Source organism: Moschus berezovskii, chromosome 1, assembly GCF_049115385.1.
Source record: "Moschus berezovskii isolate FMDL1 chromosome 1, NW_MosBer_1.0, whole genome shotgun sequence".
Taxonomy (NCBI): Eukaryota; Metazoa; Chordata; class Mammalia; order Artiodactyla; family Moschidae; genus Moschus; species Moschus berezovskii.
This window is the reverse complement of record NC_142460.1, coordinates 77,738,330-77,765,536: the sequence shown is the minus strand read 5'-3', so window position 1 is coordinate 77,765,536 and position 27,207 is coordinate 77,738,330. Positions and strand designations below refer to the sequence as shown.

General features: G+C 42.3%; 1 protein-coding gene across 6 annotated transcripts in view; it reads right to left on the bottom strand.

The window, feature by feature from the left end:
* PHLDB2 (pleckstrin homology like domain family B member 2) overlaps positions 1–27,207 on the bottom strand; it is a 261,403-nt gene that overhangs the window by 108,507 nt on the left and 125,689 nt on the right. For 4 of the 6 annotated variants that reach the window (XM_055421436.2, XM_055421114.2, XM_055421285.2 and 1 more), the window contains exon 2: positions 24,748–24,862. In XM_055421436.2, coding sequence (XP_055277411.2) covers positions 24,748–24,814 — 67 coding nt within the window. In that variant the 5' untranslated portion in view covers positions 24,815–24,862. Of the gene's footprint in view, positions 1–11,309; positions 11,451–11,646; positions 11,955–24,747; positions 24,863–27,207 lie in introns of those variants that run through there. The other 2 variants (XM_055421359.2, XM_055421025.2) reach the window with 2 other exon arrangements.

Sequence of the window (27,207 nt, the reverse complement as noted above, 5' to 3'; positions counted from 1 at the left end):
CCCCGCCAGGCTCCTCTGTTCATGGAATTCTCCAGGCCAGAATACTGGAGTAGGTTGCCATTCCCTTCTCCAGGGAATCTTCCTGACCCAGGGATAGAACATGCCTCTTCTGCATTGGCAAGTGGATTCTTTTTTTTTTTTTCAGACAGATTCTTTATCACTGAGCCACTGGGTACACAAGCAAATTCAGAACAAGAATCTTAAAACTCAGGAGAGTTGACGTTAAAATTTCCACTTTGTGAAAAAGTTTGAGTTTCTATCGTGTCCTACAGGGGCCTTAGAGCTGAGGAACTGGCTCTGGGAGCATATTTTGTCACAGACAGTGGTTGATGCCTGGTGTTTAAGCTCTCCCAGTGCACTGGTGGTCCACAGGCCAGCCTCTTTCAGCACTGATGTTTATGGTATGGCAATGTTTTAAAGCACCCACCGACGACATGTAATTGAATTCAGACACCGGCTTAGAGCAGTCTGCAGAAGCAGTGCCATTGTCTGTTGTGTGTGGGGGGGGGGGAACTTGGGGGGAGATTCTGTGGTGACGACAGGGCCTGAGGGAGGAAGCTTTAGAGGACTGAATAGGAAAAACGAAGAAATCTATTTCAGCTCCAAACTCCAAGCTTAAGAATGGAGAACAATGGACACAAAACCTTCCTCTTTTTCCACTAATCTCAACATGAAAACGTGATGGGGGGAGGGTAATTAGAAGCTTCAGGAACACACACTTCCTTGTCTAGCAATATTCTCGTTTCAGAAACCCCAAAGCAGCTTGGCTTCTCCACCCTCTGTTATCCAAACACCATCCTCAGTTAAACCCTCAGTCCTCTCAATTCTGCTTTTACAAACATACCCTCCTTTTTCACAAGTATTTCCTCTCATCACTAAATCCTCAACCTCTGGCATCTCTGCACACAAACCACACCTCTCCACACAACCCCACACCCATTGGCAAACACCTCCCCCTCCAGCATACATTCCCAGATGCTCTCTTCTTCTAAGAACCCCTCCCACCCAGCATCCCAAACCTTGAGCCTCCCCACTGTCTCAACACCCACCCCCACACAACTTCATCTCCCACTCATACAACCCAGCTTCCTAAACTCTGTTCCTTTCAACTCTCCCACCACACCCAAGATTTTACATCTCAGTGCAGGAAAGAAAAAAATTAAACAAACCAACCAAAAACCTGTGGGTAGACTTAGTGCCCTTATTGGTTCTTTGGAAACGAACAGAGCACCAAATGGACTGTCATTCCTTGTTCCTTACACCATGTTCTTTATCATTTAAAGATCTGCCTCTTTGAACAAATAATTATTATCTACTAGATACATGTAGATAGGCTGATTATCTCCAAGGAGGGGATTTTTATCTCTCAAAAAATCCAGAAAAGCAGTATCACAGGAATAAATGTACTTTAATGGCAGCATAAGGAGGATGTTTGGTTCCTGCAGACTGAGCCTGTTACAACAGTAAATCTCATGTGTGCAGATGCATACACACTCACAGACACACAGAGACAGACACGCACAGCCCACATGCCTATGGCAGTCTAAAAGGCACAAAGGCTTTGTGACTGCCAAAGGAGGCTCTTCAGAATCCAGGCAAGCTGAGGCATCCTCAGAATTTGCCAGGTGTCGGGGTGATGCACAGCGGGCTGGAGAGAAAGGGAGGACCACCGGAATGCCAACAGGATCTCAGGACACTGATCACACAGTTTCTGGATTTCCCTGTTTTCCCTTTTGAATTTTTATTTTATTATGTTTTGAAAAACATCTAAAAGAAGACGTAAGGGAGACCATTAAGGAAAGAACAAAAGTATCAGATGATGCCACAGGGAGGAACACAGAAGGGAGTGGAGAGTGATGAGGGGATGGGGAGGTAATGAGAGATGGAAGAAGTGATGACAAAAAGTAAAACAAACAAACAAAAAAGTTTCAGCTTCTTCCTATCACAATAAAGCAGTCTAATCCCATGATGGCTTTCCAGGTGGCTCAATGGTAAAGAATCCGCCTGCCAATGTAGGAGACGAAAGGATCTTCGATCCCTGAATCAGGAAGATCCCCTGCAGTATAAAATGGCAACCCACTCCAGTATTCTTGCCTGGGAAATCCCATGGACAGAGGAGCCTGGCAGGCTGCAGTCCATGGGGTTGCAAAGAGTCGGACACATCCGAGCAACTGAGCACAACAAACTGGAGCACGAACCCCATGCTACCATTCCTTTCTGTCATTTCTAGCCTACTGAAGTCTAAGCTCTGTCAAAAAAAGAACTCTAGATGGTATCCAATGGTTCCTAATGGTAACCACACTCAATAGCAATAACCATATTCAAATGAAGATCTGTATCCCCTGTGATCAGAAGCGACTTTTTACAAAGTCTAGATTGTCTTATATTAGGAATTATCAAGAATCTCGAACTCAGTAAGAAACTAAAACATCGACTATAGAGAGTTTAAATAATTCTGTGGTAGTCCCTTGAATAAAACTTGTCTGTATGAACTTGAAAATATTCTTTAACTATCCAAGAAATTTGGCACCAATTTCCTACAATAACTCTTCAGCCAGTGAGGCAGGCAGGGGAGGAAGGACAGAAAACAGGAACAACCTCAAAAATCAACTGGGTCATTCAAATTCCCTTCCTACCTGCAAAATTCCTGACTTTTACCTAAATATGCCAGATATGACTTTTACTAGTTGGACTCACATTTGCGTCTATATCATTATTAAAGCGGTTTTGAGCTTCCCTGTTGGCTCAGATGGTAAAGAACCTGCCTGCAATGCAGGAGACCCAGGTTCGATCCCTGGGTTGGGAAGATCCCCTGGAGGAGGGCAGGGCAACCCACTCTCGTATTCTTGCCTGCAGAAGCCCATGGACAGAGGAGCCTGGCGGGCTACAGTCCATGGGATCACAAAGAGTCAGACATGACTGAGTGACTAACACTTTACTTTCAAAGCAGTTTTAGCAATGTCTGAAAAAGACATAATGTAATAAGTATATATATATATATGAATATATATATCTTAAAAATTAAGTTAACATAGTGCTATGGTAGGAAAGTTCTCAAATTAAAATCATGCTGTCTCCAATTATAGAAAATAAAAAGAACAGAGGAACATGAAATACACCATAGAGATGTTATCACTTAAATCTAAAACATGGGAAGTCTACAGAAAAATAACCAATGTCTTCAAGCAGTAAATGGCAAGAAAAGAAAAATAAGAGAGGGAACTGTTATAGATTAAGAGACCCAGGAGACATGTTACTAAGTTACTAAGTTGTATCCAATTCTTTTGCAACCCCATGGACTGTAGCCCACCAGGCTCCTGGAATACTGGAGTGGGTTGCCATTTCCTTCTCCAAGGGAATCTTCCCAACCCAGGGATCAAACCTGCATCCCCTGAATTGCAGGTGGATTTTTTACCGTTGAGCCACCAGGGAAGCCCAGGAGACATACCAATTAACAATTAAATACAACGTGCAGGCTGTGTTTGGATCTTGTCTTGAAAAATCCAACTATTAAACAAAAATTTTATGTGACAATCAGAGAAACTGAACACTGGAAAAAAGATATTTTAATTACTGGCTTTTTTTTTTTTTAGGCGTAATAATGATGTTGTTGGACTTTTTAAAAATCCTAAGCTCTTCAGTTTAGTTCAGTTCAGTCGCTCAGTCGTGTCCGACTCTTTGCGACCCCATGGATCGTAGTACACCAGGCCTCCCTGTCCATCACCAACTCCTGGAGTTCACTCAAACTCATGTCCATCGAGTCGGTGATGCCATCCAGCCATCTCATCCTCTGTCGTCCCCTTCTCCTCCTGCCCCCAATCCCTCCCAGCATCAGGGTCTTTTCCAATGAGTCAACTCTTCACATGAGGTGGCCAAAGTATTGGAGTTTCATCTTCAATATCAGTCCTTCCAATGAACACCCAGGACTGATCTCCTTTAGGATGGACTGGTTGGATCTCCTTGCAGTCCAAGGGACTCTCAAGAGTCTTCTCCAACACCACAGTTCAAAAGCATCAATTCTTCGGAGCTCAGCTTTCTTCACAGTCCAACTCTTAGATTTACATTTTTATGAATAAATTACGACAATATTTCGAATTCATTTGATAACAATCTATGTTTTGGGGAAGTAAGGTCTACAGATGAAACAAGATTATTGTATGTACATAACTTGAAACTGAATGATGGGTGCTTGGGATTTCATCGTATTATTCTTCTAATTTTTATGTACATTTATGATTTTCCATAACAAAATATTTAAAAAGTAAAAGATGCATGCATTCTAAAAATCAAATATGAATAAAAATATATGAGTATATACTGACTTAAAAATTATAGTGGCTCACTTTACAAAGAGGGATGTGTTTATACCAGTGGCTCCTGGCTGATTTTTTTAAAAAGCACGAAATACTAACCCTCTATCATGTTGAATTAAGTTCCTAAAAACTTATTTTTTAAAATTAACTTGAAGAAATTTAAAAGGAAATGCACTGTCTATATTACAAATATTAGATCACCATATTTAAGATACTTGCAAGATAATGAAATAAATTTCATTACTATGTGTATTCAAATAAAATTCATCTCTTCAGAAAGTTAAAACATAAACACAAAAACTGCCATACCTGTGATATCTTGAAGACTTTCAGCCTCAAAAACATTAAAAAAAATACACAAACACTTTATAAATTCTTAAATTATGTGATGGTTTCTCTGAAAGTGGGAGAGATTTTTGGGTAGGAAATTAAAAATCCCTATTTTCAGGGTTCTTTATAGAATCTTAAGATAGCTTCAGCTGAAGAAAAAGTTTTCTAAAATTTTCCCAAATAAAGTAAATAATTCCAGATGTTTTTTACTCCTGATCATCAGCATAATTCATCCCCGGGTTTAGGTGATTCTGACTGCAGCCTCTGAAGAATCCTCCCACACATGACCACCACAGTGAAACAAAGCCAGGAAGCAGAGTCACAGGATAACTAAGTTGGGGGTCCTGAATGTCTGGGCTTCCCAGGGGGCAAAGTGGTAAAGAATCCCCCTGCAATGCAGGGGCTGCGGCAGATGGGGTTTTGATCCCTGGGTCGGGAAGATGCCCTGGCCAAGGGCATGGCAACCCACTCCATTATTCTTGCCTGGAGAATCCCATGGACAGAGGAATGTGGCAGGTTACTGTCCATCTTGTCCTCAGTCCACGCTACCAATCAAAATAAACTCTTTTAAAAGTCAGCATCTATTTTTTCAAAGGAACATTCACCAAACCCAAACGCCCTAGGTTCCTCATTCCCTTCCCCAATATTTATGACCTGGAAATAGTCAGGAAATCCTATGGACAAAGAAGCCTGGTGGACTACAGTCTATGGGGTGGCAAGAGTCAGACACAACTTAGTGACTAAACCACCACCAAGTAGGCTCAGGAAAGATGGAACAAACACAAGCTGACCACATCACCCATGGTTATAATGTTTTCCCCTTTACCTTAAAAAAAACTGAGTGGTTAGGTTTTAAAAATACTATAAAGTAAGCAAAACAACAATGAAATCATCTCTTCATTACTTAACTGTGGATTATGTAAAGTGGGTGGTACAGACACTTAATTTTTTTCCTTTCTTATTACCTACTTTTTAAACATTTATTTCGATGGAAGGAAAAGGAAAAAAGGACTTGAACTAGCAAAGATCAATAAACAACTGACTACACTAAATTTAATCAATGCTGTTTTTTACATCTGCCCCAAAGATCTTAGGATGTCTTTTTATTGTAGTGGCCAATCTAGTGCAAAGAATACTGGATGGGCTGCCAGAAACACGAGTCAGGAGACTCATCCCTAGTCCTGGTTCTGCCAAAATAACCAACAGAAGAAAGAGCCAGAGCAAGTCACTTGGCTTGTCTTCACCTTGTTTTAGCAGAGGTTTCCCCATATTTAAAATGGTGAGGGTGAACTAGATGTCTTTATGTTCCAACTTTCAAGGCTCCCACAGGCACAGGTTAAATAACACAGGAGTGCCATTTATACAATGCAGGAAATGGAAGTGACCACAGAACACAAACACGTTTCAGTGATAAGGTGGCAGCTACCTAATTGGGAAAAGACTGCACTGGCACTGTTGCCCATGACCTTCCAAGGGCATGGTAAATTATTTCAGCATAACATAGTGAGAAAAAAAAGCCTGATCTGAGCTATGTTAGTGTAATGTGATATGGGAATTTGATTCAGCATGATGTATAAGAAATATTTTGTCTACATTCCCATGGATTGCAATTTCCTTACTAAATCTTAAGCTGTTTTTTGAAAACCTACTTCTGCAATGACGTAAGCAGTGTGGCAGCCAGACCTCACTTCCCAAGCCCCCTCTGAATATCGCTTGGCTACAAAGCACAACTCAGGCTACATCTGAACTGGGCCTAAGAATGCAGAAGTTGGCTTTCCTTTGCTTCTACCTGCCTTTGTTTCAGCAATTTAGTGATCAAGAAACAAATCTAGGAGAAATCTTTTAATTCTTAGCTTTTTTCCCATTCCATATGCTAATTCCACAAGCATATTGCCATCTGGATTGATCATATGCTGCTTGCAAACAAAATACTTTAAGATGATCAACACTGATTTCCACTGAACTCTAGATTTGGCAGCAAGTCTTAGAAAAAGCTGACCCCACTTGAGGTAACAATATTAAATATTGGAATGAACTAACTTTTCCTTCCCCTTAATTTGCAAAGTAAGGAAAAACAGATATTCTAATAAATCAACCCACTCACATTAAGCAAAACAAATATCTTTTGTTAAAAAAAAAACCTCTCAACAAGTCTTCCTATAACTTAGCATGTTGCTCTATGTCTTATTTATCTGTTTCTTTGTATGGAAAGCTTCTCCAGTCCCCAGGCTTTCCACTGAATCTCAACAAAATGATTTTTATACTTGGGATTCTCCTGTGGACCATTAGCTGCTATGATAACAACCTTGCCTTTAAAGCAGATATGGCACAAAGCTTCTCATCAACATCTAAGAAACATTCCTAAATATCATGAAAACAACTGTGCAAATTAACTTCCAGAAGAATTTGAATTCCTGGGTGGCAGAGACAAGTTCTGCCTTACTAAATACTTATTTTGAAGGGATGTGAAAACCTGAGCTACCCTTTTTGGTTTTACTCACTTTCAAAAGACAAGAAGTCATATTAGTCAAATGCCAATAATTACTTCCAGTCGAAATTATAAACAAACAAAAACACACACTCATCTTCTGTCCCATCACCTGAAAAACAGGTAACAAGAATGACTAGATGAAAAGTGATAATGAAAAGGATGCTATGCCCCTTTACTGCAACACCTGCAGAGAGCAGACCTCTTAAAAAAGTCATCACTTCTGAATCATTTCTAAATATACTACTATGTACTTGGCCTTGAGGTACACCCATTGGCTACTTGTTGAAATGATAAGAACTTACCACAGTGAGGTTCAGAGGTCTTCCAGGAAAGGCACACTAAAGAATTCTCCTATACTGCTAGAACCTCCCAGATTTCAGGAGTAGAACTACCCTGGCAGGACCACTCAGCACACAGAACTAAAACCCATAATTACAGGCCTAATGGGTAATCACAGCCATGTAAATGCCAAAGCTGCCATATGTGCACAGCTTTTCTGATCACCAAGAGCTCACTGAGATAACTCCTGTCTGTAAGCAGAACCATTCACAAAGACCATGCCTTTGAAACTCTCCCAGGAAGTGAACAAAAACTTTGTTACTATCAATTTTTTCCCCATTAAGTAAACAGAAGGAAAAGTAGAGACCAGGAGTGTAAGAGAAAGCAACAATGAAAGAGGAGGTCTGGTTTGTAGGTTCTAGCAAACCAAGTGAGTGAATTCAAATAAGAGGATTTCTGAGATTCCTTTTATCCTCATTATTATTTTGCCCTATTCCCCCAGAGAAGTGCCATGCTTGAACTGTCTTCAGATTCCTAACCCAAGTTCCACACAAACATCTTATCTATCTTAGCTATCCACTCATCAGTTTATGAGTTTCCCCCACCACTGCATGCTCGTTTCCTAAAACATCAGATATCATTTTTTAACACTGTATTCAGGAAGCCTCTCTCATTATCCCTTCTGTCCAAAACAACCCTATCCATTCAGGCCCTCTACTCTTAACCCAGAAGGCAGAGAGGGAAAAAAAAAAATCTCAAATGTTCTGTTTTGTACCTGGATTCAAAAGCAACATCTGCTACGAGTTGTGGAACCATCTGTTGCCCACTTGGCCACGGGAAGGATGGTGCAGGCCACAGACATGGAGTGTCACAGGTTGCACAATAGAATTATGCCCATCTTGGGGCTGACACACCCAAGCATATGCTCCACAGTCACCATGGCTAACACTACCCTCCCCGAATCAAACAGTGTATTTCCTCACAGAGAATGGTACTTCTAAATTCTCACAAAGGGTTGTCAGTTTTTTAAAAACTTTCATTTGCCTGAATATCAGTTTCTAAATTCTCTAATCCTGGGTTGTACCTAAAACTAACATCTGTCACTAATACATTTGAGACTTTATCAGTCACTATTTTGGGGCATCTCAGTTTTTGTGTCTATAAAACAAACGAGTCTCCCTGACACTGTAACACTTCCAAATCCTGTAATTTTAAGCCAGCTCAAACTCAGTGAACACAAGTTCCTTCACATCTATGGTATATTAAGACTCCTAATACCAAGGTCAAAAGAATCTACTGCAGACCAAAAGGTCTCTCTGGGTTGAGCAAGAACACAGTTTCTTGAAGACCCAAATTAGATTAAGATCCCTAACCTTGTTAATATATGCCCTCAAGGTACTAGCCTAATGAAGAGTTTGGGGCTCAATAATTTATTGTTTGTGTGTCCTGGACATTATAGGATATTACCCAGTATCTGAGGCCTCTACCCACTAGAGGCCAGTCAAAGTTGGCCATTGGGGTTGTCCCCTGCCCCCAGTTGAGACAATCAAAAATGTCTCCAGTCCTTGGTCAATAACCCCTGGGGAGCAACCACCACTCCCACTCCACTGCCTCCATTTAGAACCACTGCTGTTGTATATACCAGGGCTTTATAATAAGGCACATCATTTGAAAGTCGCTTTTGTTTCAAATAGATGACATTTACACAGTTAATACATGCATCAAGGCTTAACAGATAGTCAGATTTATAAAGCACATGTATTCTACTTGGAAGATGTACAAAACCACTGTCTTTCCAAGTTATTCATAGAACCAACCACCTTCCTGCTAAGGGTTGAGAATTAGCATGCAAAGTCATAACCACAAATGCTCTTTAAAAGTGTTTAAAAGCATTCATGTTTTTCACAGTAACTCTTCTAGTGCACTCCAGAATCAACCCTTGCATACAGCACAGACCTCAATATAGGTTTTGGAGGAAACAGCAAAATCCAGTGGTGGGTTTAATCACTTCAGCTTTTTCTTCCCTTTCTTGTTCAAAAGCCAGTAAATAAAATATTTCTGAAAAGGTTGTTAAAGAGTTCCAGCTTTGGTACAGGGTTCTTTAAGAAAGGAGGTAGCAGGCAGCCAGCTCTCAGACGAATTTCCCAAGTGTCTTTTCCTCCCTCACTTCAAATGGGGATCCAAGAGGCCACCCCTTAAACCCAGTCCTCAGCCCAAAAGGACAGCAGCTGGCAGCAGCACGAAACAGATTGAAGGCCGCAAACTGACTGAAATGATGACTACTAGCCAAACATCTCATTTTTCCATTTGTGAAAGAGGCTGGGATTTGCAAACCTCTGGGTATCAGGCGGTGAAGGCTACACCACTCAACTAAGTAAAACCTCTACTCCCCCTTATTTTAAAGGAAATCCCAGTTATAAACTTTCAGGGACTTTACAGAGTTTCTCAAGGACATATGTTTAAATTTCCACAGTATATATGTTAAGACAAAAACAATTAAAAAAAATCTTTTAATAACCTAAGTCCAGGAAATGAAAAGGGAATCATGAATAGACACAACTGTTACTTTTCAGAGAACCTTAGCTCTTTATTCAAACAAATATTTACACAATTGAGGGCAATGGTACCAGGGATATAGCCATTCTGTTAAAACAGTGGGCAACTCTAAAGATTTATTTATCCCAAATCAGACTACTCTGTTGCTATACTACCAGGAACGAAGAATTCAAGTGCTCCCAGGGCAAAAGTTTAACTAACCCTCTGAAATTGTGAACTTCATTTAGACCTCTCCCAGCTGAATTCTGATGTTAGAATCTTGCAGACAAATCTCAAGGGCTTGTTAAGCCAAACTACGAAGCTTAAAGTTACAACTCCAATACTTGAAAATTAATATCTGTAATTAATACATTCATACAATGCAGGGAAATGTGACTGACATATATTCACCCTAAAAGCAAGCCACATTTTTATGCCTCTTCTCTTAGTTCCACTCCCAGCTGCGTGTGGCTGTGACTAGCCACGCATTCTAGAATTCTTGAGAGCAACTTGAGAGCAGGAGAAAGAAGACTTCTAGGGAAGACAGCAGGGCCAGGCGAGAGGACTTCCAGCCGCAGGCAAGTGGACCAACATAAAAGCCAGCGGGCGCAGTTCCTGCTTTTACATGAGAAAGGTAGATGGGTAGCAGGTTCGACTTCCGAGGCGCTTTCAAACAGGAAACCCCAACTTTGGAAGGGACAGCCTGTCAGCCTTTTAATTTCCTGGCGGTGGCGGGAGTTAGCCAGGTCCTTGGAGCTTTAGTTAAAGAGATGACTGTTGAAGCTAAGTTATGCAGTACACCAGCAAACATTTCAGCTGCGCCTCGGCCGTGCCGGGCGCGGGTGAAACAGGGGTTCAAAGCATTCCCTACTCCCAGGCGCTCTCTCTAAGGGTGCGGAAGCCGCCATACCATACATTTGGGTGGAAACCACGGCCAAACAGGCATTAAGAGCCTCTGGACGGTTTAAACTCCCGAGCCCCAGTTTTGAAACAAAGTGAACCAGAAGGACTGCTAGCTAGATATTTGGGGGAGGGGGTCTTTTCTGAATTGCTCGACCACACCATCCAGCAGCGGACCTTCTCTTTTCTCCGCCCCCGGCGACAAAGCAACTCTATCGCGATCCCTCTCTCCCGGAGTATCCAGATGTCTCTGCCAAAGTTGCCTCGGGTCCCCCCAAATCCCGCCCGTTCCCTACGATCGTTCTGTGAGCCGCTCTTCCACCTCGCCACTCCCTCCCGAGGATCCTCTCTACCGAAGTCAACCCATTCTTGGGGTTCAAAGCTGCGCAGCCCAGCCTGGGCTTTTGTCCCTGCAGCTTGCAAGAGAAGCAAGAAACTCTGCGTCTCCGGCACCCACTCACCGTCTCATCTTCCCTCCGAGCCGCCGCTCTCCACCGGCCCCGCCGCCGGCGCTTGGCCCCCGCTTCCCTCCCACCCTCCCTCCGGCCCGGACCCCTGGGCCCAGCCGGCGCCGCCGCCCCAGCCGCAGCGGTCCGGCCACTCTGGACTCGCCGTGCGCACTCAGCGCGCCCCTCCCGGCCCGGGCGGCCGCTGCCTCCTCTCCGCCCCCAACCCTCGGCCGCGCAGATGGGCGGCAACCAACTCGGCGGCGGGGGAGGCAGCGCCCCCGGGGACCCGCCGGGAGGCTAGAAGCCGCCGAAGCCCGCTGCGGCCCGCCGGCCGCCGCCCCCTCCTCACCTGGCGGGTCGGCGCGGCCGGGGGTCCGCGGCGAGAGAGAGGAGGCGCGCGGCCGGCGCCCAGCCGCTGGGAGCGGTCCCCCGCGGGCCGCGGTGGTGGGCTCCGCGCCGCTCGGTCCCGCGCCCGGCCCCCTTCGAGCGCGCCGCGGCGGGCACCCAGGGTCTCGGAGCAGTGAAGTGGGCGAAGGGGCCGGGCAATTGGCAGTCGGGGCTTTTACTGCTGCGGGAGGGGTCTGGCTGGTCGCCCCATCGGAGGGCGCCAGCCTCGAGGAGCCGCGTTTAGAGCCGCGGTGGAGACTGTGTGGCAGGCTTCCCTAAGGAGCTGGAAGAAGGGCGGGAGGGTTCACGTCCTCCAGCCAAGATCGCCTCACCCGGCGGGGAAGTTTCTACTGGGAAACTCCAGGTGACCGCGCCTCCTCCCGACAGTTCGCCCGCGGGCAGGTACCTGATGCGTCAGAAAAGCAGTTCTGCAAAGCTGTTGGGGCAGCGTCTCAGCTGAGACTTTTAAACTAACTTGTGCTGATTTCCTTTCGGTTATTTCTCTCCAAAGTTTCTACATTTTCCAGCGTGTTTTTCTCAGTTGCTGCAACCAATGAAAAAAATGCTGATATGAATGGAGGTTGCATTCTCGGAAGGTGACCAATTGGACTTAGGGCGTCCTTAGTCCATCGCCCCAAGGGGGACTGTGAACCTCTGGCAAGTTCTGGGTGATTCTGTGGCTTACAATGAGAAAGGTCATCAGTCCTGGAGAAACTCACAACAGCAAGAAAGAGCACAATAAAGTGCAAACTGATTTCTCGTCAGTATTGCTTTGATTGGGCAAGTTGTTTCCACTCCTAGAAACAATGTCATCTACACGAGGGGTCCCCTAACATCCAGGATCTAATGCCTGATGATCTGAGGTGGAGCTGATATAATAATAATAGAAATATGAAGTGCACAATAAATGTAATGCCCTTAAATCATCCAGAAACCATCCTCTCCTCTCCCCATCTGTGGAAAACTTGTCTTCCGTGAAACAATTTTGTTTGAAAAAATTTCAAACAATTTTGAAACTGGTCCCTGGTGCCAAAAAGGTTGGGGAACACTGATATACAATATAGTAACAGTGATAACTGCCATTGTAGGATGGTTAAGAAGCTTCTGGATACTGTATACAAAGTTCCTGACGCCATGAATGGCACTCAGGCACTCAACAAATAGTTTATTTATAATGCACTTTTCATTTTTGCAAGTAAAGTCTGACTTCTAATTTACAGGAGAAGCTCAACTCTGAGCTCCTTGGTGTTCTATAGGCATTATTTTTCCCTGCCCTGGCTCTTTCTCCCACAGAAACATAGGACACTTAAATGGCCCAGCAGTTTCCCCCTATTGGATCATCCCATCCCTATAAAAGCATGTTCTTGCTCCCATCTTAAAAACAAAAACTCTTGAATCCACTTCCTCCTCCAGCCACTTACCCTCCTTTTTTTTGCCTTCTCAGTCACAGCTAAAGAAAAGCCACCTCCAAGATTTTTCTTCCCATTTATTCCAATCAGGTTTTTGCTTCTACTATGTCCAGTAGAACTCTTTCTATCAAGATCAGACTCCTAAATTGGATGCTTTCTCAGGCCTCATCTCATTTGAACTATCAGCAGAAATTAACAGTTGCACACTCTTTTTCCCTGTAAACTTTATTTGGACTTCTGCAACTTCATTTTATTTTTTCGTCCTAACTCCACTGCTGGTTCTTTCTCAGTCTCCCTTGCTGGTCTCCTCTCTTCTCCCAGTGTCCAGAGTCCCCAGAATTCAGACTTTGAACCTCTTGTCTGTTTACACTCACACCCTGGGTTATCTCATCTTGTCTCCTGGCACTATAGATCACCTGTGTGGTGATGACTCCCAAATTTTACCTCCAACCTGAACATCCCCCCTGAACTCCAGGCTACTACCCACTTAGATGCCTACTAGGCTTCTCCACCTAACATTCTTGATTCTGAAATTCTTTCCTCTGTCCCCCAGCCACTCTGTCTCCATTGAAATCTTCCTCACATCAGGCCCAAAACCTGGGTGTCATCCTTGACTTTTCTATTTCTATCACATTTCAAATCCAATCCATCAGGGGAAAAAAAATCATCTCTACTTTCAAAATAAATCCAACATTAAATTACTTACTACCTCCATGACTGAGCAACTCACACACACACACACACACACGCACACTGTTATTAGCACCCTAATCTACCATCATGTCTTGATTTTATCCTTGGCCTCTTTCTACTTTTGCCCTCATGCTACACACACACACACACACACACACACACACATACTTTTGCTGCTAAGTCGCCTCAGTCGTGTCCGACTCTGTGCGACCCCATAGATGGCGGCCCACCAGACTCCGCCTTCCCTGGGATTCTCCAGGCAAGAACACTGGAGTGGGTTGCCATTTCCTTCTCCATTGCCCTCATGCACGCAGCTCTCAATACAGCCAGAAGATATCCGCAAGGTACAAGAGTTAATGAAATGTGAAATGCAGACTCCAACATCTTAAAATGTATAGGAGGCACTCAAAATTTAGCATATTATTATTATAGTAATTGTTCTTATCAGAATTTTTTAGTTATGATGATATTTTTTAAAATAGAAAGGAAAAAAAGATATGAGCTCTTTCCTTCTACTTTTTCCATTTCCTGGATTCTTTAAAGAAAAGTTCCCTATTTAATCATAGACCCAGACACACCTCCCCTTGTCTGCCATTCCCTATTGTCCACCAGGGATATCGTGTTGTAAACAGGAGCACTTCCTTCCCTTTCCCTTCTCTAGGATCTGTAGTGGTTACAGTATCTGATGGTACTTTTCAAAGGTGTAGGGTGGCACACAGAGATATAATTAATTATTTATGGATTATTTCATTTGCAGTTAGTTTTCATTAGCATAGACTGGTTGGACTTGATTAGCTCATGTCCTGAATCTGTACTTCTTTTCCTTCTGCAGTAATAGCCCAACAAATCTTTAAAGCTACCAACTTGGCCATAATTTGGCCAGTGGAGCAACTGTTTGAAGTGAAATTATTTTTAATGTTATGCCTATGTAAAGAATCAAGGTTTTATTTGCAGAGTGCAATGGAATGATCATTGATTTTGGAATCATGAAGATCTGGGTTTAATCCCTGACTCGGCCCCTTTACCAATCAAATTTGAGTGTTTTATTTACCTTCATTGAGAAACAAGTTTCTTTTCTGAAAAAAATGGGATGAATAACACCCAGCTCATATGTTTATGAATTAATGTGATAATGTAACTATCATTCCTTGTACAGGAGAAAGCACAGAGATTAATCAAAAGTGGTTTCTTTATATTATTATTTTTTTAAATGAAAATAGTATATATTTAAGGTGGACAACAGGCATATTTTATGGACATACATGTAGTGAAATGATTGCTATAGTCAACCTAATTAACACACCTTCTCACATGGTTAATTTAACTTTTGTATGTAAATGAGAACAGTGTAAATCTGCTCTCATCAAATGCACTATATTTAACAAGGTATCATGCTGTCACATTAGAGCTTCATACTTATTTATCATTTAACAACTTTGTACTTTTGATGAACATCACCCCATTTCCTTCATCTCTTTTCCTCCGGTAACCACATTTCCACACTCAGTCTATGTAATCCACATTTTTAGCTTCCACATTAAGTGAGGTCATGAAGATTTTTTTCTTTCTGTGCCTGCTTTATTTCACTTAGCAGAATGTCCTCATCAAAAGAGTAGTTTCCAACCACACTTGCCCTTCTCCGTTGTCAGTGACATCAACCATCATTCTGCACTGTCTTATTGAAGTTGAGTTCATAAATTCCTTTTAGAATTTAGTACTAGGATAAATTTTCTCTCAAAAAAGCTATGTACTTTCATTTCTTAGAAAAGTTATCTTCATCTATTTTTGCATTAGATTTGCAATCATTGTTAAGGAAAACTATACAAACCAGTGTTTTGCTTTGTATCCTGGTTGTAAGAAGCACAGTGTCACATTTACTATTAAATTATTGTACTATTATAAATTACAATTTTTAATGTTTAGTAGTACAGTTTGATGTATTATATTATAATGAATGGACTTTCCAGGTGGCTCAGTGGTAAAGAATCTGCCTGCCGAAGCAGGACACTCAAGAGACAAGGGTTCAATCCCTGGGTTGGGAAGATCCTCTGGAGTAGGAAATGGCAACCTGCTCCAGTATTCTTGCCTGGAAAATTCCATGGGCAGAAGAGCCCGGTGGGCTACAATCCATGGGGTCTCAAAGAGTCAGATATGACTTAATGACTAAGCACACACACACACACACACACACATATATTATAATGCATAATGTAATATAGTTGTACTACTATAAATTAAGTTATTGTATTATCAAAGATTTTTGCCTCCTACTCTTCTTCATGTGTTCAATGTATTCGTATTCCAATGACCTTACTGGATACTTGCATTTTACTCTACACTCTAATATATATAGATATTCAAATATATTAAGTATAAATAATATATCAACTCTTCAAATTAACAGCAGAAAATTAACCAAAGTTAAAGTGGAAATGTACCCCTATGTGCTGCTTTATGTTCAAACTATTATAAGATTGACTCTCTAATTATGATAATTATTTAAATACATTTGAAGCATCTGATTAATTTCTGCATAAAAATGTTTCTTTATGTCCTGCCCCCAATTTTTTCTGTCAGTTTGTATTTGAATCAAACAGGAAAAGGATGCTGGGACTGTGTGGGTCTGTGTCCCCTTTAGATTACTCTATCTTAGCTGTGTTTATCTGGTTTACTTTTCTAATCATTTGAGGAACTTGAATTGGTCTCCTTTTCCTGCATGGAAGACTTAAAACAAAGAGTTTTCTTTGTAGGTTATCTGCTCATCACAGAAAAAAAAAAAAAAAAACAAAACCAGTGCTGCATCAGTGGTAATCCTTGATATTGCTGGGATGCTGGGAAGTCATTTTCTTTTCTCTGTTTCTCCTCTTTAATTTTTCTTTCATCTGACCTTTATCAACCCTCCAACTATCTCATACTTTGAATTCAAATCCCCCCATAATATAATATAATATTAGTGTATTTAATATTGTTGTTGTTATTCAGTCACCCAGTCATGTCCAACTCTTTGTGATCCCATGGACTGCAGCATGCCAGGCCTCCCTGTCCTTCACCATCTCCTATATTTATTTATTTTGGAGTCATATTTCTCAGGGATAAGTGTTTGATGTACCAGAATATAAAGACTTCGTTGCATTAGAGACTTCTGATAGCTCAGAGCAGAACCAAGATTCAGAACGTGAGGTTTGTTAAACACAAGGGAAAATTTACCAAGTGTCTACTCTGTTCCGGACTTCCCAGGTGGTGCTAGTAGTAAAGAACCTGCCTGCAGATGTAGGAGACAAGGGACACAGGTTCAATCCCTTGGTCAGGAAGATCCCCAAGAGAAGGGCATGTCAACCCACTCCAGTATTCTTATCTGGAGAATCCCATAGACAGAGGAGCTTGGCGGTCTACAATCCATCGTGTTGCAAAAAGTCAAACATGACTCAAGAGACAGCATGCACACTACTCTGCTCCACACAATATACCTAGATGGGTGGGAAATAGAGATAAGACACTTGTTATGTGTCTGTATATAGGAATTTACTGCCTGGCATATAACTGTAATGTGACCATGAAATACAAAAATCTAGAGAAAATGATACAAATGAGTTCAGAGAAGGAGTCTATCAGGGAAGACAACATGTGTGGCCTACGTATTGAAAGAACAGTCTTCCGGCAGAGGAGACAGCAGGCACACAGCTGCTGGGCAGTAAAGCCAAGGCAGGTTAGGGAAGCAGTGAGTAATGCAGCTTGCCTGAACCCACAGTACATGGCGGGAGGCTTGGGAGATAAGATCTGGGGGTCTAGGGGGAGGATTGAGGAGAGGGAAGAGATGGGACCTTGAATTTTAGATTTTATATCTAATACCATTTTAATTATGTCATTTCCTTTCTCCTAAACTTTTACTGAGTTTGAGTGAACTCCGGGACTTGGTGATGGACAGGGAGGCCTGGCGTGCTGTGATTCATGGAGTCGCGGAGAGTCGGACACGACTGAGGGACTGAACTGAACTGAACTGAACTGAAACTTATACTCGCTCCTCCTTGCCTGATAAATACAGGAAGAGCCAGCAGCTCTGTAGTAAGTGATTATATAGCAGCAGGATGAAAGAGAAAGACAAGCTCCAGCCACAGAATTTAAAGACCAATAAAGTGATCCAGGTTCTGTGTCCTAACATGTCAAACAAGGTTATCAATCCAAGAAAAGATTACTCAATTGAATATTTACTAAGGGCCCAGTTAAGATCCTGAATCTCCCTGCCTTCTCCTGACTGCCGTCCATACAGATTCTGAGTTCTCACAGAAGTAAATGTGAAACAGGTAACTTTTGGCTATTGTGGTCAAGGATTGAACTGGAAATTCAGTGACTTAATATGCCAATCAGTCCTTCCAGTGAACACCCAGGATTGATCTCCTTTAGAATGGACTGGTTGGATCTCCTTTAGAATGGACTGGTTGGATCTCCTTGCAGTCCAAGGGACTCTCAAGAGTCTTCTCCAACACCACAGTTCAAAAGCATCAATTCTTCGGCAATCAGCTTTCTTCACAGTCCAACTCTCACATCCATACATGACCACGGGAAAAACCATAGCCTTGACTAGACGGACCTTTGTTGGCAAAGTAATGTCTCTGCTTTTTAATATACTATCAAGGTTGGTCATAACTTTCCTTCCAAGGAGTAAGCGTCTTTTAATTTCATGGCTGCAATCAGCATCCGCAGTGATTTTGGAGCCCAAAAAAATAAAGTCTGACACTGTTTCCACTGTTTCCCCATCTATTTCCCAAGAAGTGATGGGACCAGATGCCATGATCTTTGTTTTCTGAATGTTGAGCTTCAAGCCAACCTTTTCACTCTCCTCTTTCACTTTCCTCAAGAGGCTTTTTAGTTCCTCTTCACTTTCTGCCATAAGGGTGGTGTCATCTGCCTATCTGAGGTTATTGATATTTCTCCCGGCAATCTTGATTCCAGCTTGTGCTTCTTCCAGCCCAGCATTCCCCATGATGTACTCTGCATATAAGTTAAATAAGCAAGGTGACAATATACAGCCTTGACGTACTCTTTTTCCTATTTGGAACCAGTCTGTTGTTCCATATACAGTTCTGACTGTTGCTTCCTGACCTGCATACAGGTTTCTCAAGAGGCAGGTCAGGTGGTCTGGTATTCCCATCTCTTTCAGAATGTTCCACAGTTTATTGTGATCCACACAGTCAAAGGCTTTGGCATAGTCAATGAAGCAGAAATAGATGTTTTTCTGGAAATCTCTTGCTTTCTCCATGATCCAGCGGATGTTGGCAATTTGATCTCTGGTGCCTCTGCCTTTTCTAAAACCTGCTTGAACATCTGGGAGTTCACGGTTCACATATTGCTGAAGCCTGGCTTGGAGAATTTTGAGCATGACTTTACTAGCGTGTGAGATGAGTGCATTTGTGCGGTAGTTTGAGTATTCTTTGGCATTGCCTTTCTTTGGGACTGGAATGAAGACTGACCTTTTCCAGTCCTATGGCCACTGCTGAGTTTTCCAAATTTGCTGGCATATTGAGTGCAGCACTTTCACAGCATCATCTTTCAGGATTTGAAATAGCTCAACTGGAATTCCATCACCTCCACTAGCTTTGTTCGTACTGATGCTTTCTAAGGCCCACTTGACTTCACATTCCAAGATGTCTGGCTCTAGGTCAGTGATCACGTTATCGTGACTGTCTTGGTCGTGAAGATCTTTTTTGTACAGTTCTTCTGTGTATTCTTGCCACCTCTTCTTAAGATCTTCTGCTTCTGTTAGGTCCATACCATTTCTGTCCTTTATCGAGCCCATCTTTGCATGAGATGTTCCCTTGGAATTCCTTGTTCATTGGAAGGATTGATGCTAAAGCTGAAACTGCAATACTGTGGCCACCTCATGCGACGAGTTGACTCACTGGAAAAGACTCTGATGCTGGGAAAGGTTGGGGGCGGGAGGAGAAGGGGACGACAGAGAATGAGATGGCTGGATGGCATCACCGACTCTGTGGATATGAGTTTGAGTGAACTCCGGGAGTTGGTGATGGACAGTGAGGCCTGGCGTGCTGTGATTCATGGGGTCGCAGAGAGTCGGACACGACTGAGCGACTGAACTGAACTGAATAAACCAATGAACCAGTTGTGTCACCAGGAGCTTAGGACTACTTGCTTGACCTTTTAAGATGTTTCACATTATGGGGGTAATTCCTCCCAGGAGAGTTGTTAAGAGAGCTCGTAAAACATTATTATATACCACTCATCTCTGACTAGGGATTTAGAATGAGTACTCAAAAATTTCTAAATGGTTGTTTGAAGCATTTATCTCTGAGATATAGATAGTGATGCATATGACTGGTACAGTTCTTTTAGATTCATTTGAATTTCTTGCTCTTCACAAGAACTAGGCACTTCTCTGAGTTACAAATATGCCTAAACAAGATGATCAAAATTCATTTACGGGTTCCTCAAGATGGGAACCGGAGAAGGCAATGGCAAGCCACTCCAGTACTATTGCCTAGAAAATCCCATGGATGGAGGAGCCTGGTAGGCTGTAGTCCATGGGGTCGCTAAGGGTCGGACACGACTGAGCGACTTCACTTTCACTTTCACACATTGGAGAAGGAAATGGCAACCCACTCCAGTGTTCTTGCCTGGAGAATCCCAGGGACGGGGGAGCCTGGTGGGCTTCCGTCTATGGGGTCACACAGAGTCGGACACGACTGAAGTGACTTAGCAGCAGCAGCAGCAGCAAGATGGGAACAAAATGAAATTCTATTCAGAATGTCCTTCTCTTATCATTCATCTCAAAAGGTGGATCTCCATAGCATAAGTATGGTATAAGTATGGTATAAGTATAGGGAGATAGAGACACTACACCTTCAATGTTAATATTAAAAGTTAGCTTTATAAGTATGGTATAAGTATATAAAGTTAGCTTTATAAGTATGGTATAAGTATAGGGAGATAGAGACACTGCACCTTCAATGTTAATATTAAAAGTTAGCTTTATAAAAACTTTATCAACCCAAGAACTCACAAGAGAAAAGTTACAGGTAATGAAATGTATTGTCTAGTCAAGAGGCAAATATGGATATGACTAAAAAGTGTGTTTCCTTCCCTGTCTGCCATACCTGCTTGCAGAACTTTCTGTGGCTCTCACTCTGCTTCCTCTCCAAGAAGCCCTGCTAAGGTCTGAGGACCCCAACCACTGAGTGCTAGTGGAGGGCAATCACCTACATGATCTTCATTCTTCTAGTCTGTTGGATATTGATAGACATTGTTGTCAAGACAAGCCCTGATGTGGTTTAATGGTTTCCTGTCTCACAAGCTAGTTTTGGCCCTCATCCTATCTGGCTCCTGAGTTAATCAAAATGACAGTCCAGGTGGGAAATTCTTTACAAATTTTGAAGGTTCAGTGTGGGTGGAGGGCAACATTAGTTCTAATGAATAATTCACTGGTAATCAGTGCCCAAAAGAAAATTTTCTGTCTTGTTGGTTATTAGCATCCATGTTAAATTCCCTGTGACTTGTAAATATTTGAATGCTTTGATCCTACTGGAAATATCGGTCCCTTGTTTTCCGTTTGAACTGTCCCCACCTTCAGTACAAGGAAGGTGGGGATGATATATAGGGCAGCTGCTGAGGGATTGCTCATTATCCGAAGCTTGCCCTTATGACAGGGATGTGATGGCGAGGATGACAGGAGTAGGCAGACATTGGAATGATAAGCTTCTAAATCAAGCCTCTGCTCTCAGTGGCACTAAACAGAATTTGTACTTATTTTATGTGTCTTTCCCCCCCATTCCCTCACCTCCCCCACCCCTATAATTCTAAACTTGGTGAAGTCAGGGATCTTCTACATTGTTCATCGTTATACACCCAAAGCCTCCCCCATACACCATAAATTATTTGTTTAACAATTAGATAAATTGGTCTTGAATACTGAAAATCTAATTTCATCACTTCAATGATTAAGAATTCTTCACGGACTCCTCCAAGATGTGCAGATAAAATAAATCCAGAATTGCTGTTTTCGCATTTAAAAAATGTAACTAAGTCACCTGGTAAAGTAATGCTCAAAGTTCTCGAAGCCAGGCTTCAGCAATATGTGACCCGTGAACTCAGATATTCAAGCTGGTTCAAAAGGCAGAGGAACCAGAGATCAAATTGCCAACATCCGCTGGATAATCGAAAATGCAAGAGAGTTCCAGAAAAACATCTATTTCTGCTTTATTGACTATGCCAAAGCCTTTGACTGTGTGGATCACAATAAACTGTGGAACATTCTGAAAGAGATGGGAATACCAGACCACCTGACCTGCCTCTTGAGAAACCTGTATGCAGGTTAGGAAGCAACAGTCAGAACTGTACATGGAACAACAGACTGGTTCCAAATAAGAAAAGGAGTACGTCAAGGCTGTATATTGTCACCCTGCTTATTTAACTTATATGCAGAGTACATCATGAGAAATGCTGGGCTGGAAGAAGCACAAGCTGGAATCAAGATTGCCGGGAGAAATATCATTGACCTCAGATATGCAGATGACACCACCCTTATGGCAGAAAGTGAAGAGGAACTAAAAAGCCTCTTGATGAAAGTGAGAGGAGAGTGAAAAAGTTGGCTTAAAGCTCAACATTCAGAAAACTAAGATCATGGCATCTGGTCCCATCACTTCATGGGAAATAGATGGGAAACAGTGGAAACAGTGTCAGACTTTATTTTGGGGGGCTCCAAAATCACTGTGGATGCCAATTGCAGCCATGAAAGTAAAAGACACTTACTCCTTGGAAGGAAAGTTATGACCAACCTAGATAGCATATTAAAAAGCAGAGACATTACTTTGCCAACAAAGGTCCATCTAGTCAAGGCTATGGTTTTTCCCGTGGTCATGTATGGATGTGAGAGTTGGACTGTGAAGAAAGCTGATCGCCGAAGAATTGATGCTTTTGAACTGTGGTGCTGGAGAAGACTCTTGAGAGTCCCTTGGACTGCAAGGAGATCCAACCAGTCCATTCTAAAGGAGATCAGTCCTGGGTGTTCATTGGAAGGACTGATACTAAAGCTGAAACTGCAATACTTTGGCCACCTCATGTGAAGAGTTGACTCACTGGAAAAGACCCTGATGCTGAGAAAGATTGAGGGCAGGAGGAGAAGGGGACGACAGAGGATGAGATGGCTGGATGGCATCACCGACTCGATGGACATGAGTTTGAGTGAACTCTGGGAGTTGGTGATGGACAGGGAGACCTGGCGTGCTGCAGTTCATGGGGTTGCAAAGAGGCGGACACAACTGAGCGACTGAACTGAAATCATCTGGTTACTTCAGGTTATTTTCCTACACAGTATCTCACCGTTTCCTCTGCCCTCTGTCTGAAAGGATGGGATGTTTTAATCATAATAAATGACTTGCAGTTAATCATGTGTCATTTTGTTCACCTCTTTCCTCATAACCAGCAAAAATCAGTGCAGGAATCATGAGTTCCAGAAAGCTTTTCCCAACTCCATCCCTGGTCTTGCTTGGAGGTTAAGGTACTTCATGTTATTGGATTACAGGTTTTCTGTTTCATTTTCTATCTCTATTCAAGTCATAAAACTCCCTCAAGTAAGAGGACTGTGATAGACAATTTTATATAGCCAGGCTATGGTGCCCAATGTCTGGTCAAACATCAGATTAGATGTCACTGTGAAGGTGTTTTTAGGTATGATTGGCATTTAAATCAGCAGACTTAGAGTAAAGCAAATTACCCTTCACAACATGACTGGGCCTCCTCCAACAGTTGAGTCCTTCAGTTCAGTTCAGTCACTCAGTCGTGTCCGAATCCTTGCGACCCCATGGACTTAAGTACACCAGGCTTCCCTGTCCATCACCAACTTCCAGAGCCTACTCAAATTCGTGTCCATCTGTCAGTGATGCCTTGAGACCTTAAGAGCATCTAGACAGAGGGTTCCCAAAGAGAATTCTCAAGACCGTAACATAGAAACACTATGTCAGTTTCCAGCCTGTCCGCCAGAACTCAGACTCAAGACTACAACAACAGCTCTTGTTTGAATTTCCAGCCTTCGGGTCTACCCTGAGGAGTTCAACCCTGCCAGCCCCTGTCGCGTGAGACAAGTCTTAAACATCTCCCTTTTTTTCTCTCTGCTTCTCCTCTCTCTCTCCCCGCTCTCTCTGTTTTTCTGTACACATACACATCTCCTGTTGGTTCTGTTTCTCTGGAGAACCTTCACTATCCTGGAAGCTTTCTAGTTTAACTCTTGTGTTTAGGACACAGCACAGTAAGTAAATGAAAAATTGAATCTAGCTTGAAATCCCCCTCCCTTAACAGAGGAGAACTTTGCAGTTCAAGGATGATCATTTAGTTGTTGAGGCTAACTAAACAGGTCCCTAGCACATCCCTGAGCACCCCCTCCCCTGTCCCCTGGTAACTTGGTCATCTGACACATAATAAAAAAATAATGAGGAAAATACTCATTGTATGAACCTACTTATTTTGTTGAATGCCAGGAAATGCATTACAGAGATTCCAACCAGCACCACGTGCCCTGTGAATCAGAGTAGCTGAGTTGGAGCCTCATGGCCCCTCAGAAGGGGACATCAGGATCAGCCTCTCTTCTGGAATACTTAAAACTTCATGCCTTTCTCTCTGCATCCCATCGCACCCCTTTTTGTTTGTGTTTTGATTTTTGAATGACCGATGAGTCACTGGAAATGACATCTCCACACCAGCTGCTTTGGCCTGCCTATCGCTAAGCATCTGTTCCAAACAAAACCTCAGCATATCTTCAGTGGAGTAAGTAAGCACATGATCAAAGTTCCAGGGTAGGGTTTATAGCCTCAGGCTATCTTCCTGGTATTTGCTGGACTCCTGGGTTTATGCTGGAAAAAGCCAGGTCGTTCCCAGTATGCATGACAGAGAGTAGGTACCCATAAATATTTACTGAAAACCCCTAAGGGTGAAATGCACATCAAAAGAGTTCTCACCCACAGGCTGTCTGTCACCAACTCCCTCTTCCTTGGTGTCGTCTCTCTGGGTATTATCCTCCTCCATCAGGATCTTCTGCTGAGTCTCCAAGGATAAGCTAGGATCAATGCCAGCCTGTGCACAGCAAGAAAAGAAAGGTACCATGAGCAGGAAGCTGGAAGCTGAGGCGGCCTCTGAGAACTGAAGGTCAGCAGAGCTAACACCTGGGGAACACTAACAGCTGTTGAAATTGAAAAGCAGATATCCTGGATCATCCTGTATTCGCTCTGCTGACTATCCTTCAGAATGACAAAATCTAAACACCATCACCACAAACCAACACCAACAGAAGCATACATATGGCTAGAATAATGACAGATTAAAAAAAAAAAAGGATGCTGGTGAACAAGTGATGTGCAATATTTAGACCAAGAGACACAGTTTTTCAGCATAGTTTCTACTTGCCATTTATTATTGCTTATTTTTTATTTTTCATCCCACGCTATTATTTACCAGCCATCATCCTGTTAGTTACTTTGTCTTTATTATATTTTTTAATTTCCACAAAATGTCATATTATAGAAAAGGAAACCAATGCCCTTGTTCTTAAGAGCTCCCCACAGAGCCCCTGAATTTATGACAGGGTTCCCACAGCTCTCATTATGTCCAGTTTTCTCTGCAGAACTCAGGGTTGCCTCAGTAGATGGTGTGGTCCCCCCATCATGTTAGAGCTCCCATTTGTTTTGTACCTAAGATGCTAAATATTTCTCGCTTGATTTTCACAATAACTGTAAGGTATGGAGTGAGACGGGAAATTCAGTCTTGGACATGTTGAATTGGGGTATATCTATAGATCATTCAAGTGAAGTGTAGGGTAGAGATAATGACCATGGCTGAAGATGTATATTTAGAGGATGCAGATCTTAAGAAGTTTTGCTTTTCCTTAAAATGGGAGAAAGAAAGCTAAGCTGGTTCATAGGCTGAGGGAAAATAGACAGGAAAATGGTAAAGATCTAGGAGGCAGGAGATTAAATAATGGAGCAAGTTCCTGGAAGAAGAGAAGGGGGATGAGATCATCTTACAGTTGGAGGGTTGGCCTTGACAAAGAGATATATTCTTCATTTCAAGAGAATGGATAAAAGAAACATGATGAAGATAGATACCCATGTAGTTCAAAAGCTGTATGGCACAGAGTTAAGGGGACAGGGTATTTAGATACGGAGGGCCTCACTCTTGTCAATGAAGTACTATGCTAAGTCTTCCACTGAAAATCTACCAACTGGAATATTTTTGTAGGAGTTAAATGCTGAAATACAGACTTCCATAATTTACATTAAAAAGATGCTTGAAAAACTTTTGGGCTACAAATAATACCAAGAAAGAAGACAAACTGCAGAATGGGAGAAAATGTATACAAATCATATATCTAACAAGAGACTCGTATCTAGAATATTTAAAAAAAAAAAAGCCCTTAAAATTCAACATGGTCATAAGATCTGAATAAATATCTCTCCAAAGAAGATAAACACATGGCCAATAAATATATGAAAAGATGCTGAGAATTATTAATTATTAAGGAAAAGCGCATCAATCCCACAATTTGATACCACTTCACACCCACTGGGATGGCTGTAATGAGAAAGACAGATATTATTAGCACATGTTGGAAAGGATAAGGTGCCTGTGGGTATGTACAATGCCACTTTGTAAAACAGTCCCTCAGTTATTCAAAAGGTTAAAAACAGAGCTGCAATAGGACCCAGCAAGGCCACTCGTAGGCATATACCCAAAATAAATGAAAACGTGTTCACACATAGCTTAAATACAAATTTAAGCTATCATCACTATTCGTAATAGCCAAAAAGTAGAAACAACTCAGTTGTCCTTCAGCTAGTGAATGGATAAATACAACTGTGGTTTATCCGTACAAAGAAATATTATTTGGCCCTATAAAGGAATGATGGAGAAGGAAATGCAATCCACTCCAGTAGGCTTGCCTGAAAAATTCCATGGGCAGGGGAGCCTGCTGGGCTTCAGTCCATGGGGTCACAGAGTCAGACACAACTGAGCACACAGTACAGTATAAAGGAATGAAGTACTGACACATGCTCCAACATAGATGGACCTTGTATGCACTATACTAACTGAAAAAAGCCCGTCACTCAGTATCACATACGGTATGATTCCATTTATAGGAAACGTCCAGAATATGCAAGTCTGCAGAGATGCAAAGTAGATTGGTGGTTGCCTAGTGCTGGCTGTGAGGAGTGGAGGAGGGGTAAGGAGTGATTGCTAATGGGCAGGGGATTCTTTTGGGGATTGATGAAAATGTTCTAAAATTAGATTGTGGACAACTTTATGAGAGCATTTTAAAAAATACCGCATTCTACAACTTAAATGGATGAATCGTATGATTATGGGGATTATATCTCAGTCAGCTTTTTAAATAAAAAAGAAACTTGAGATCTGAGGATTATTGA